Source organism: Daphnia magna, linkage group LG9 (assembly GCF_020631705.1).
Source record: "Daphnia magna isolate NIES linkage group LG9, ASM2063170v1.1, whole genome shotgun sequence".
Taxonomy (NCBI): domain Eukaryota; kingdom Metazoa; phylum Arthropoda; class Branchiopoda; order Diplostraca; family Daphniidae; genus Daphnia; species Daphnia magna.
Window position 1 is genome coordinate 2,103,963 of NC_059190.1, and position 13,282 is coordinate 2,117,244.

At 42.1% G+C, this 13,282-nt stretch overlaps 1 protein-coding gene across 1 annotated transcript in view; it reads right to left on the reverse strand.

The window, feature by feature from the left end:
• LOC116930921 (homeobox protein cut) overlaps nucleotides 1-13,282 on the reverse strand; it is a 195,635-nt gene that overhangs the window by 26,355 nt on the left and 155,998 nt on the right. Inside the window, 3 exon segments of the mRNA XM_045178761.1 lie at nucleotides 207-421; nucleotides 1,679-1,860; nucleotides 9,827-10,015. Of these exon segments, the coding sequence (XP_045034696.1) occupies nucleotides 207-421; nucleotides 1,679-1,860; nucleotides 9,827-10,015 (586 nt within the window).

Here is a 13,282-nt window from a genome sequence, read left to right on the forward strand (position 1 = left end):
GAAAAAGGGTCGCACGTTTACCTTCAAGCTTTAACAAATGCACAACAAGATGATTATCAAATGAAAAATTGTGAATTTTTTGTTCTTTTTTTTTTTGTTTTCGGGAGGGGGCAGGGAGGGGGAGGGAAGGTGATGGGGGGTTGTGCGGATATCGGTGCAAATTGAACGGGGGCAATAATAAAGCAAAAGAGAGGGGGGGCGCTTACCTTGCAGCTCACTGTTGGCGACTTTGAGCGCCGTGTTCTCCGACTGGAGAGCTTTATTGCGTTCCAGCAGCAAGACCTCTAACGGTTTGTTACCGCCAGCTGATGCGGAAGTGGATACTTTGTCCGATTTCTTGGCAGTGTCTTCGCGACGCTCGTCCTCCTCTTCGTCGTCGACGGTCGACGACAGGTGCGGGAACTCGATCGATTTCAAGATACTGCCGTTGAATTTTCGAGAGAAAAGAATCAGAATCAGCACGTCAACCTCATCATTTACCCACACACACACAGAGAGAGGAAAAAGGGACTCGATTTGGGATAGCCATCGTCCAGAGTGACAGGAGTCAATCGACCGTGTAATTAAACGAGATTCTTCCAAAAAAGAAAAAGAGATAAAAACAAAAACGCATCGCCCTATTAAAAAGCCAAATGGAGAAGGGAAATCTAAAGCTCCTAGTTTATAAATATACACAACCCAAGATGCTGTGCACAGAAAAACCACCCACAAGTACCCAAATAAACGGACAAGGCCAAAAGATCGAAAGGCAATTGGAGGCTAGTGATGTACGATCGCGAGCTTACAATATTTTCCAAAGCAATTGTATTTCTTTTTTTTCTTTTTTCGACGAAATGCATCCAGAGACCCGTACGCGGATCAATCGGATCTCTTCAAGAGCTGCATAACACAGAGACGGAAGAAAACAGCCGCACAACCGGAGCTCACAAACCCACCCCAGCCTGGCCGCATTCATATTGAACATATAGGCAATGCAGGCAGAGAGAGAGAGAGAGAGCTATTTGCATGATCCGCTTACATATCACATATATATATTAGACCCCCCCCCCTTCCCCTCTTCTCTTTCGTCTTCTCCCTCCCATTTCTTATATTTTTTTTTTCTTTCAAAGAGTAAAGCAAGCTATACAACGACTGATGGCTCTCTCCAGCCGCAATGCCGGCCTAATAGAGAGGAAGACGTAAATATTTCAAGCGCACATTATTTTTTTCTTCTTCTTCTTCTTTCTCTCTTTCCTTCTGTTTAAATCCCCCCCCTTGCCTCTACTACCCACAAATACAATGAGGAATATTCTACTGTCGTTGTCATCGCGGGGGTCTCGAACGAGGGCGACATATTTACGGCTTCAAAAATCGATACGTATCGGAAGAAAATAGATGTGGTTTTTTTCTTTTTCTTTTTTTTTCCCCACGACAGACTGTTCCTCTTCCTTTGTTCTTACGTTTCTGTGTTCTGTCGACATCCTTGACGACGACTAAATACAATAGCAAGATCCGGTATACAGGGAGAAGGGGAGAGGGATCAGATCGATTGCTTGTGTCAAGAGGCTATTGATACGTTCGAATCAAAAGGAATTAGAGATAAAAAATAAAAAAATAAGAAGAAGGAAGCAAGAGGGAAAAAGATGCAAGGAATAACAAGACGAGTCACGGGGAAAAGACAATTAGTTCATGTGGTTACCTGAGTTCGCGCCGGATTTCCTGGTAGTCTTTTTGCGCTTCGAGTTGAGCTTCCAATCGCTGAATGTGCCGACCGCGCACCTGCAGTTCTTCTTCGAAATTCGACAATTGGCGAGCAGATGATTCGCGCAACTGGTTCAACGTCGACTGCAATTTCTGTACGTCCTCGATCAATGTCTGAACCTGTTTCATCCAATTAAAAACGAACGATTTTTACAAATGAAAACAATCGACACTAGACATTCTAACGTCTCCAAAGTTCTACATGATACGAAGACGCAGTTACAAATGTAAACCTCCTCTCTATCGCACAGTCGATGACGTTCTCTGTGATTCGTTTCGAAAGCGACGACAAGTTGATGGGTTCCCAACAAAAACCGGATGAAATGGCAACGAAATGGGATAATAAAAAAACAAAACAAGACTAAAAGAAGAAGAAGAAGAAGAAAAGAAAAAAATAAAAAATTACGCCGTAGGTTTCGGTGTAAGAAAGGGCAGGGGCAGCAGCCATCAAGTTATTAAAAAACAATGGAAACATTGAGCGTGATCGTTTTTCTCTTCTTTTTCGGTCATGTTGACGGTTGTAACTTACAAGAGGGTCGCCCTTTTTTCGATTGGGGGTTGTTGCGGTGTGGTGGGGGAGGTCAGTAGATGCGTGGTGTGTGTAACAAACGTGTCGGGCGGGAGTCACGCCGAGGTTAAAAACAGCCGTTCCTTTCTCGCTTTCCACACATACACCATTGAGAGCTGTGTGTGTGTGTGTGTGTGATCATTTGTAAGTAAAAAATAGAAAGATTCCACCACAAGCCCCCCACCCTCTTTCCTGTTTTCAAAAAAATGAAACAGGGTTTGGCTTTTTCTATATTTTCTTTATCGAATGCTCTTTTTTCTTTTTTGCATATCAAATCGTCTTTGAATTTGAGGGGGAAAAAAAAGGATGAAATTTAAGGGAAAGAGAGAGGATTGACAGCGGGGGCAATTGAGGCAACACGTTCGTGAAACAGCGTTCAAAAGTTCAACACACAGACACACACAAAAAACCCTGGTCTCTTTCCTATCCCGAGAGAAAATGTAAAATCACTCCACATTTCTGAAATTAAACTACCATTAACGTACATTTTGGAGAGCTGTTAAAAAAAAATTTAATAGTAGACTCCAGTAATTATGGATAAGAAAAAAGAAACGAAAAATTCATTGTAATTGATTCTCGAGTGGTGCACACACACACACACACACACACACACACACACAGAAAAAATGGGTCGTGAATTGAATTTGATATATACGGGCGTCCAAGCTTTCAATATATTCAAAATTTGTCCTTAACGTTTATTGAAATTAAGAATAAAAATGAAATAATTCCCCCTCTCAATTTTTCATTTGTTACGCCCCCATCATAAAAAAAAAACCAAACGAACGAATGGACATTTGCGGGATATAGAGCCCTCTAATAGAGCTCAAGTTCTAATCAAAAGAATGAAATGGAATCCGGCCTTGCACAGCGCCTTGGATGCATTGTCCGGCGCGCGGGGTGGGTTGGGGAAGATTGAAGCTGTGCGAAAAAAAAGATGAGGATCGTGCGGGAGTTCGTCCCGAAAGAAAAACCACCGCGTGACGGGGGTATATAAGAAAAAGCCAAGAACAAGAGCAAACAAAAGAGAAAGACGGGCGGAGTGAAGCTATTCATCGATGCTATGCGGCTGCGGTGCTCTATCCCCCCCATCCCTCTCTCTCACACACACACACACACACACACTTGTGTATAAATATAAAGAGACGTTTAAAAAAGCAGGCAAAATGGAACGAGCATTGAGAACTTTTTCTCTTCTTCTTTCTGTTTTGCTGCACCAAACGGAAAACTCCAATAAAAGGAGGCGGTTGCTGTTGGTGTGGTGGTCGGCACAGGGAGGAAGAACAACCGAAATAGACCGGCTACCGCAGCTTTACTTTTGTTTTGTTTTTTCGGTCGGGAATCGACCAACGTTACAACACAAAAAACAAACAAGAAAGAGATCACGAAGAACAAGACTAACCCACAGAGAGGCTAGTTAGTTTTTTTTTCTTCTTCTTCTTCAAAGTTATAGTCTCCCATCCAAAAAAAGAGTTTTTTTTTTCTGCTATCGGCTACTTTTAGCTCTTCCGGCCGATTGTTACACAACAACAAAGAAAGAAAGAGATAGATATATATATATATAAATGCACACCCAAAGTCAATATAGTTGTTGGTTATATCTATAGACTCTCGTTTCGTTTTTTCTTTCCCCCCCTTTCATTCCGGCTGCCGTGTTTTGACCATTTTCACGGACTACCCCCCCCCCCCACCCCATTCTGACTGTCTCGAAAATCGTTGGGGCCATTAACTTTGCGCCAAGACACCACCGAATCGTAGCTGCTTCGGATTACGATGGCCGGATGCATTCCGGCCGCTAAAGTGTCACTTACTGGGAGGGGGGAAAGAAAAGAAAAAGAGAGAAACCTTCCAGATTTGTTGCATTTCATCTATATGGCTTAGTTATGGCTGTAATTTAAAGAGCTTAAAATTACTTTAAAAAAAAAAGAAGAAGAAAAAAAAATGATTCCCACAATCATCCGATTTTAAGTAGAATATTTCCTTTTTTTTTTTGTTACAAGACATTAAAAGGAATAAGCTTCGAAAAACTAAAATGTGTGGATACAAAGATCTCTCTATCAGTGGGCCCGTCTCAGGTATATGGTGTAGCAGCTTAAACGCCCAACTACGCTAACTTTACAACTGTGTTTTTTCTCTCTCTCTCTCTCTCCAGTTTTTTTGTGGAAAATCAATTATGTGATTTACAACCGTACAAGTCAAGTCGTTTTCAAAAAGAAAAAAAAAAAAAAACCTTGGCTCGATCTCTAATGATTATTATAACGGCCAGTAGTTAAATAGCTTTTCTCTTTTTCTAAAACTGTTTCTGTGTGTTCACGTTAGGTTGTGTGTACAGTATCGTATGCATGTGTGTATATCGGTACGTGACTGCCGGTCGGTCACAGTGAATTTCCCCTTTCGTTGCAGTTGCGCGCGGCAGTCGCCAAAAAAGACCTTCTCCCTTGCACACAAGAGCCTTGCCAGTTCTTTTTGAAATTTATATGTGAGCTAAGTTACGAGCTATAACTTGTGTACAACAAGCGAGAGAAGGAGAAATTACGCGGAGCAATGAGCGCTGCTTCTCTCCCGAAAAGCAAAACAAGTCGAAATCAAATCAAATAAATAAAAACTAGCAAATGAAATCAGAAAAAAATAAAAATAAAAATAAAATCTAAAATAAACAAATACAAATGTGGGCACCAAAAGTGCAGATTTCTCGTCGATCGAAAGCAGCGGGAATAAACTCGAAATCGTTTCGAGGCATTCCGTTTATTTGAAAACACCGCCGTTTGCTTGTTGTTTTTGTGCTTTGAGGCTTGCGGCAAAACCAGAAACAACACCAACAACACAAAAAGGAGGTCTTGCCGCAAAAGTAAACAAATGAAAGAAGAAGGCAAAAGCCGATCGAAAAACAATGGAAACGCAAAATTGAAACAAACACGAACGGTTGAAATGTTGCAGTCCACCCTTTTCTGTCGGGTACCCCATCACCTGATTTATCGGCCCAACCATTCAAACCGATGAAAAAAAAATTCAAATTCAAATTCCCCTTCTTCCCCCCCTTTATTTTCTTTAAAGGACTTCTGTGTGTTTTACATAACTCGTATATTATCACGCTCTCCCTTTCGGGACTACTAGGAAAAAAAAAAAAAGAGAGAGGAGGCAAAAGAAACAAAATCTAAGAGCCTACAAGCAAAGCTACTAACCTTCCACCTCCCACCCGACAACAAACCCATTGGGTCTTCTTCGGTTTCAATCTTATTTTGCCTCTTTTTCTTTTTCTGTTTTTTGAAATAAAAAATAAAAAGAAATGGACTGGCAATCTTTTTAAGACTGACGCATGACTTTGTCCACATACACATGCATCAAAATATAAATAAATATTACAACAGCGATGATATTTCATTTCAGAGTCAAGTCACACAAAAAAAAAGAAATGGAAATATTTCCTCGTTATTTTTGTTTTCCATCGGAGAAAACATATCGGAAGGTCGGCAACATATGCAACGACACGATTCACATATGCGCTGAAAAATAAAAAATTATAATTCAAACATTGGCATCGTTCATTTCGTTCTTTAAAACAGAAACGGGTTAAATTCCCTAACGTAAGCAACGAAGAGAAAAAGGGTGTGGAGTCACCTAAAAAAAATAATAATAATAATAAAAAATTAAAGGGTGGGGCTGCATATTGGGTAATATTACTTTGGAGCTGGACTCGAATTTTGTCGCCCCTTCTAGCCGAGTGAGGGATGAACAACAAACAAAAAAAAATGCGAGTTTTTGATAGGGAACAGAAATTTGATGAAAATGACACACACACACACCAAAGTCATCCGTCATCATCATCATCATGGCCGGCCCAAAAGAGGGACATGGCCATCGACAAAAAAAAAAAAGAACTTCACATCCCAGTCAATATGGCAGAAGATAGAGAGGATGACACTCCTTTTCCGTTTCGACGCCTATAACTCACACATACTAGTTAACAAAAAAGAGAGAGAGAGAGAGACGGGCAGGGAGAGAGAGAGAGCTTCTCTAAGGAATGATCAACAACCGCCGGGCTCTATCCCCCCCCACAGTTTCAGCCCACTGATGGGACAGTTCCTGCTCTACACCCAATTCTATTTTGTCCGTCTCTTTTTATTTTTAAAAACCCAAATGATCATCACGGATGGGGGGGCGTCGCATAGACGAATAAAGTGACACGAATATTTTCGTCCATCAGCTGATTTTTGGATTCGTCTGTTGTTTCATCGGTTTAGTTCGAAAGAACAGCAGAAATGTGTCGAGTTTCTCGGTTGTTCGTAATGTGCGTGGCGTCCATCAAAATGGCCAACAAACTGCGAGCCGAAAGGAAAAAAACAAAAAAAACAAACGAGAAACGACGCCCAATACAACAAATTCGACAACCCTCGTTAACTATTGAAAATAAAATAAATGGGACAGATGGTCCGCCGTCGGTTCAAGTTGAAACTCGTTTCAACTTTTAACGCCAAGGCGTCAAATTCATTCGCCCAGCGTCAGAAAACACGAAGGAAAAAGTTGTTTGCCGTCGGTGCTGTGCCACGCTCATTTCGAGTGCGATAATGAAAAAAATCAACAGTCACACACACACAGAGATAGAAAAGTGAGAGTTGACAATTAGACGACGATGAGCGATATTTGCTGGTCAGGTGCCATATTTTCCAGTACGGACCAAAAATAAAAAGAACAAGAAGAATGTAACGGACGTTAGGCAAAGTTAACGAGTGCGTGACATAAAACAAATCAAACAAAACATAACGTACCAAAAAACCTCCAAAAATTCCCCGATTCCTTTTTTTTTAATATATAACTTGTACGCCCGTCTTATCCCTTTACACATGAACCCCATAACGATTGCGAGTCGATTGCGATTCGTATTACAGCGGGAACTGATTTTTTTTTCTCAATTATGCAAATTTCTTTTAAATTTACCGGAACCATACTTTTTTTTTTTTTAACAACGAAATTCTTAGAAAGGTCCGATTGTCATCGGCTACTTTGTTTTCTCCCCCATCCCGCAATCGGAAAATTGGCTGCGACACGATACGTATCGAGTCGACGATCTATTCCGGCTACTAGATAGATGGATAGTAAAAATAGATGGATACGATATATACACATACACAGTGTCTGCGATGGATGGGAGGGTTTGGAAATGAGGGACGAGCAATGCCGTGCGCCCGACGGACTCCACGCCATCCCCCCCCACACACATATTTTCGTTTGTTCCCTTTTTTTTTTTTCTTTTTTAGTTATGCCATTGTTTGATGGATATGGAAACAAAAATATGTGCAGTAATATGTATATATAGAAAGGACGGGGCGAATATTAGATCGACACCAGCGAGCGAGAAGGGAGGCCAGTCTGGGTGTTTACCGGAGACCACACCCAAAAAAAAAAAATGTGTGTCTGTGTGTCTGTATGATCTACGTGTGGCGCATGTAAGAGAATTAAGAACGCCAATATACACACCCTCCAGCCAATTGGATATTACAAGCTCGACCCACTATCGACTTCTCTTCTTCTTCTTTCCAACCCCCCCTTTTTTGCGTCTGTTTCTAATATCCACCGCCAAACAAGTCAATAAATCCTGGCCGTCTTCAGTTGCGCCGATCTTCGTGTATTGTACATTTATATCCATAAAAATTACGGGACAAAAAAAAAAACAAGTTTTCAACCTTTTACTCTAAAAAAAATTAATCAGCATTGGGTTCGTCCTCTGTAACCCCGGATGCTACTATCCCCACCCAAAAAAAAAAAAAAAAAAGACATTCATAGTTCAAATGGTACGGACAGATCCGTTTGCGACATGGAACACGTCTGTGTCGTGGAAAACAGACGCAATCGCATTCAGAGCAGAAGAATAAAAGAAGGAACTTGTGTGTGTGTGTGTTATTGATTAGCCCAAATGCAAAGTGCGTCCAAACATATGGTCCGCCTGACTGGCCCACGCGAGACATGGAATTATGCGTACGATGGAGACACACACACAGGGAGAGAGAGACAGAGGGGGAAAAACAGCAAACTGAATGGGATGGATGGATCAACCGATATAAGAGACACACACGCACAACAAAAACGACTAAGAACAAGGCCCACTCCACGCTCTTGACGTCTGTGTGTCGTGTGATCATAGACACACACACACATATATAGGGTGGGGTAGCTAGAAATATGCATTTTTGTTTAAAAAGAAAAACAAAAAGGACAAACGGCGGAAGAAGAGGGTTGGGGGATTGTGAGTTTTACGTAGTAATTCCCCTGATAGATTTGGTTGAATAACAGGAGGGAGGAGGGCCTTGCCAGTTGAAAAAAGAAAGAAGAGTGAGAGGCAAACAGCCTGGCTGATATGCATAGTGTGTGTGTGTATGTAGAGCTCGGATTGCCATTGCATATTGATTATTGGGAGTAGTAGTAGTAGTAGTCGTGTAGTAGGAGTGAAACAGCAGTAGGAAAGAAGCTCGGCATCGGTATCGGGTCGCTTGGCACACATAGGGCAATGAACGAAAAGGGTGGAAAGAGAGCGGGGGAGGGGGAGGAAAGAAGGGGGGAGCATTCGGGACGGCGTCGTGAGGGCCGATGAAGAGCAACGAGCAAAACTCTTATTTCCTCCTACCGCCCTATCCCATGGGTCGGCTCCAGCAGTAAAAGAAAAGGAAGAAGAGGGAGGCGAAAAAAAAAGGAGGGGGGGAGAGACACTTCGGGATTCCTCGCATACAAAGCGGCTTTAATTAAAGTTACAACACACACTGCCTAAAACGCACCCGACCCCCCCACCACCACCCACCCACTCAGTTTACACTGCGCCAAAGACTCAATCTCGGTGCCGGGCCTTTTTGAGCCTTGGCTTTTTGCTCCGTTGCTATTGTCGCTGCATCGTCTGTTGTGTGTGTGTGCGTGTGTGTGTCTATATATATCGAGCAGTATCGCTTTAGACGATCGGCAATCCAATTCTCGGCGGGACAAAGTTAGTCCAGTGTTAGGAGGGGGAAAAAAAACGAAAGATCGCGCGCCCTCTGCACTGCCAACCCTAATCGCTGCTCCCCCTCTTTATTTATTTATTTATTTTATTATTTTCTAGTTTTTTTTGTTTTTGTTTCATTTAAATAAGAATGAAACAAACGCAATCACGATGGAAAACTTTGAGGGGAAAAAAAAAGTACCAGCTGGATTTTTAATTCGGATTGGAATTTCTTCCAAGTTTCATGGGGGGGTTGTTAATTTAATGACAAAAATAAAAAAACATAAAAAAAAAACAGATGGAATTTTTGATTGAGTCGATGAACTTGATATCTCAAATTACAGAAAACGGTCAGAAGAAATTTCCATTCCATTTTTTGTAATTAGCAAAAAAAAAAACGAGACCCCCCCCCCGCTCTTTCCCGTCCAAGAAATGAGACAGAAAGAATAAAAATAAAAACTCGTCTAGTCGAAAACGTTTTTGATAAACATAGAGAGATAGTGTCAGTATTTTTTTTGTTGTTCGTGATTGACCGATTGATTGATTGCGCTTACCTCTTTTTCCTTGGCGGCTAGTTCGAGTAATGAAGGTCTGCCCATCACGTCGAGGGGCGTGTCCATGTTGGGTGGAGGTGGAGCTTCATTGGCCTGATCGCTGCTAAGCCGCTGCCGCTTGCTGCTGTCTTCAGCTCTCTCAAATTGCTCTTTGAGGACAGACAATTCCTTTTCGGCCAAAACAGCACGCTGCAACCAAACAGAAAATAAATAATAAATGTCGTGACATTAGAGGTGGTGGGGGAAACCGCACACGAAAATTTCCAATGGATAGACAACAAGAAATATACGATAATGGAATTTAAAACGCTGCACTTTCAAAATTCAATTAACCGAAAATGCCCCCGTGCAATCATATTCTTTCCCTCCCGTTCACGTCAACCCACAAATTTTTCTTTCAATTCATTTTTTTTTTTTGTTTTGCGGTCCACTTCGTCAAAGAGACCAAAGGCCGCGGGATTTGATTGAACCCGAGCTCTCTGACGCGCTCAACACGGCCGCAACAAAAATATCGGGGGCTCTACAATTGTTGCGGTAAACCATCCGGGCCCCACCTTCCTGTCACAAGAAGTCAATTGCTACCCATTATTCTTCTCCCCCATCAACCCCTCACTTTCTCTTCATAGGCCGTTGGCGCAGGGGTCCTCATTCACGGAAGGGCAACATCACGACACATACACCCCTCATCGGGATCAAATAACATACACGCAGACGCCACGGAGGTCGATTCGTCGTGAAAGGGTCAGCCAGAAAGGTCGTCTCCTTTTTTTATTTTTTTAACGATAATATAGCGAACGAATTTGTTGCGGGATTTCATCGTGAACTGCTAAAATGAGTAAGGTGAGGCTCTGTTTCTTTCTTTATCGGACGGGCCGCGTTTCAATTAACCGCACCATTAGCGGCGATAGATGCGGGTTCCGTTCGTCTCTTTTTTTGTTGTTGTTGTTTTCTCTTAATGCTGAATTTCACGAAATAAAAAGTAGAGGAAGAAACGCGTACACGCAAAAATTGAGGGCTAAAAGACACACGAGAGAATGAAAGGGGGGAACGCGTGCGCGGTCGGGAACGCGTGCGCGGTCGGGAGCGCGCAACATGTGGTGCGTGAATTTCATTGAACAATAGCGGCAACAGCGGCAACCGCAGGAACAAGAGAGATTTTAAAAATAAATATATATATATAAATAAATATCATTTCTTTTTGTCTACCGAACCAATCAAAATCATGTGTGATGCCATCCATGGAAGAAGTAAAAAAAAAAAATAATAAAATCGAACCATCGTGAAACCATTCTCGGAAACATTTATCCCAACATATTTCCCATCGCCCTAAATGTTTGTTGTTTCTTTTCCAGGAAGTTGGTGGCCAATGAAAACTGACGCTCCAACGACATCCGATTCTGAATCGAATAATTTTGTTCGGTAATTGAAACATCCCTGGTTCGTAATCAATCGAGAAAATGAAATGCGAGAGAGAGAGAGAGAGTACGACAAGAAGCGTACGGAACTCTGCGGATATTTACGAGGTCGGGAAGAAGCTGCCGTTTGGGGAATAGGATCAAATAGACGGGCAAACAGATAGATATCAATAAAAAAAGAAAAGAAAAGAAAATAAGAAAGAAAGAAAAAAAAAGGAGCGAAGAGAAGGTCAATTGGATGAAAAGATGGCGGTCAGATCAATCGACGCATCGACTACAGAAGAAAAAAGAAAGAGAGAGAGCGATCTAGAGGATAAGAGATGAGGGGGCTCAAGTGTTTCCGCCGCACACAGTCAACGCTGGGGTGCTAGTAAAAAAGAAAGGGAGGGGGGTAGAGTTGGGAGATCAACAACAGCCAAGAAAAGCGGGCGCTACAGCAACAGTCGATCGGAGATCAATAGAGCGTGTTATCTACGGCACCGCTCGGGCGCGTTCGATGAGAACGAATGGAGGGGAATGGAGTAAAAAAAGGGGGGGAGGGGAGGCACAAGAGGCGACTGAATAAGGGAACCTAGTGGGGGGGTGAATGAAAAAAAAAAAAAGGACGAGAAGATTGGCTCTATGTGTGTGTGTGTGTGTGTGTGAAGAACGAAGAAGAAAGGGAAGAAGTCCCGATAGATCGGAACGCTTGCAACTTCATCGGCGCATCGAAATAAGATAAGCGGCACGACGCGCCCGCATCGCCATAACCATTCAACACCCGGGACCGCTTCCCTTTCTTTTACACAGACACACAGACACACACGGCGCGTAACATCACTATTCGATTTGAACGGCTATGGCTGATAGATGGATACCAATGGAAATCGAATGCGTTGTAGTAGTGGTAGTAGCGATAGTAAAAGCACGAGATCGTATTGCTTTGTTGTATAGATCTATAGGCTCGTTGGTGTTATTACATTGCTAGTTATTCGATGCCATCGCAGTTTTTTCTTTTGCACCAACGACCGGGGATTTCTTGTATTTAGAAAAAGGGAATTGGAATTATCCAGATGTGTCCAATAACTACCCGCTAGAATGTACTGGTACGATCAGGAAAACGATAAGACAACCAGCCAAAAGAACATTTTTTTTTTTTTGAAAAACAATAAAAAAAAAAAAAAAAAAATTGAATATTTTTAGATAACTGGATTTTATGGGTTGATGGCGTGACCCGCACAGACCAATCATCCGGACTATAGGAGAAAAATGGAAAGGGGGGAGCTATCAAATATTTTTCTTTGCTGCTTATTTTTCAGGGGTCGGATGAAAGCGTCGACATACGTCGACGTCGGTTAGGGATATCAGGGAAGGAAGGGTGCGGTCGCCGGATCGTTCAATCGTTCACGAGCTAATCGGCGCAGCGGATTTCCGCGTTCTCTATACCCTTTCAGCTTCGTCAGAAAGGAAGAAGAAGAAAAATCTTTTCTTTTTTTTTTTTTCGTCACAAAATTCATTTTTCTTTCAAAGTCCATCACCATCTTTCATCGCCGCCATTTTTCCAGTTCAAATTTTAAAAGGAAAAAAAAAAGAACACGACTCTCCCTATTTTTGCATACGCCAAAGGAAACACATCTATGGCGGAGGAGGGAAAATTAAGTTTAAAAAAGAAAAACGGAAATCGAGAAGATCCATGGTACGTTGTCGTACGTCGCTTGATGATTCATTGATCAAAAGGACGTGGTGTAAGATGCAGGAAACAAACTTTATCGGACAGAGAACAGGACAAACAGAACGTCAAAGAACCTACGTCGTGTTACACATACCCAGAAAACGGTAACACAAACACAGCGACTACTGTCCCCCCCCCCATCCATTATTGCCCTTTAAACCCACCAAAGACGGAAGAGACGACACTTGACTGCCTTCAAGTTTCTCGTAACACACGTGGCCAAAACGATGAAAAAAATAGGGGGGACAACAAAATACACGAAGAAGAAATACAATGGAAAACGGTTGGATACGCGATAAGATCCAACTGAATGAAAAAAAAAAGGTCAAA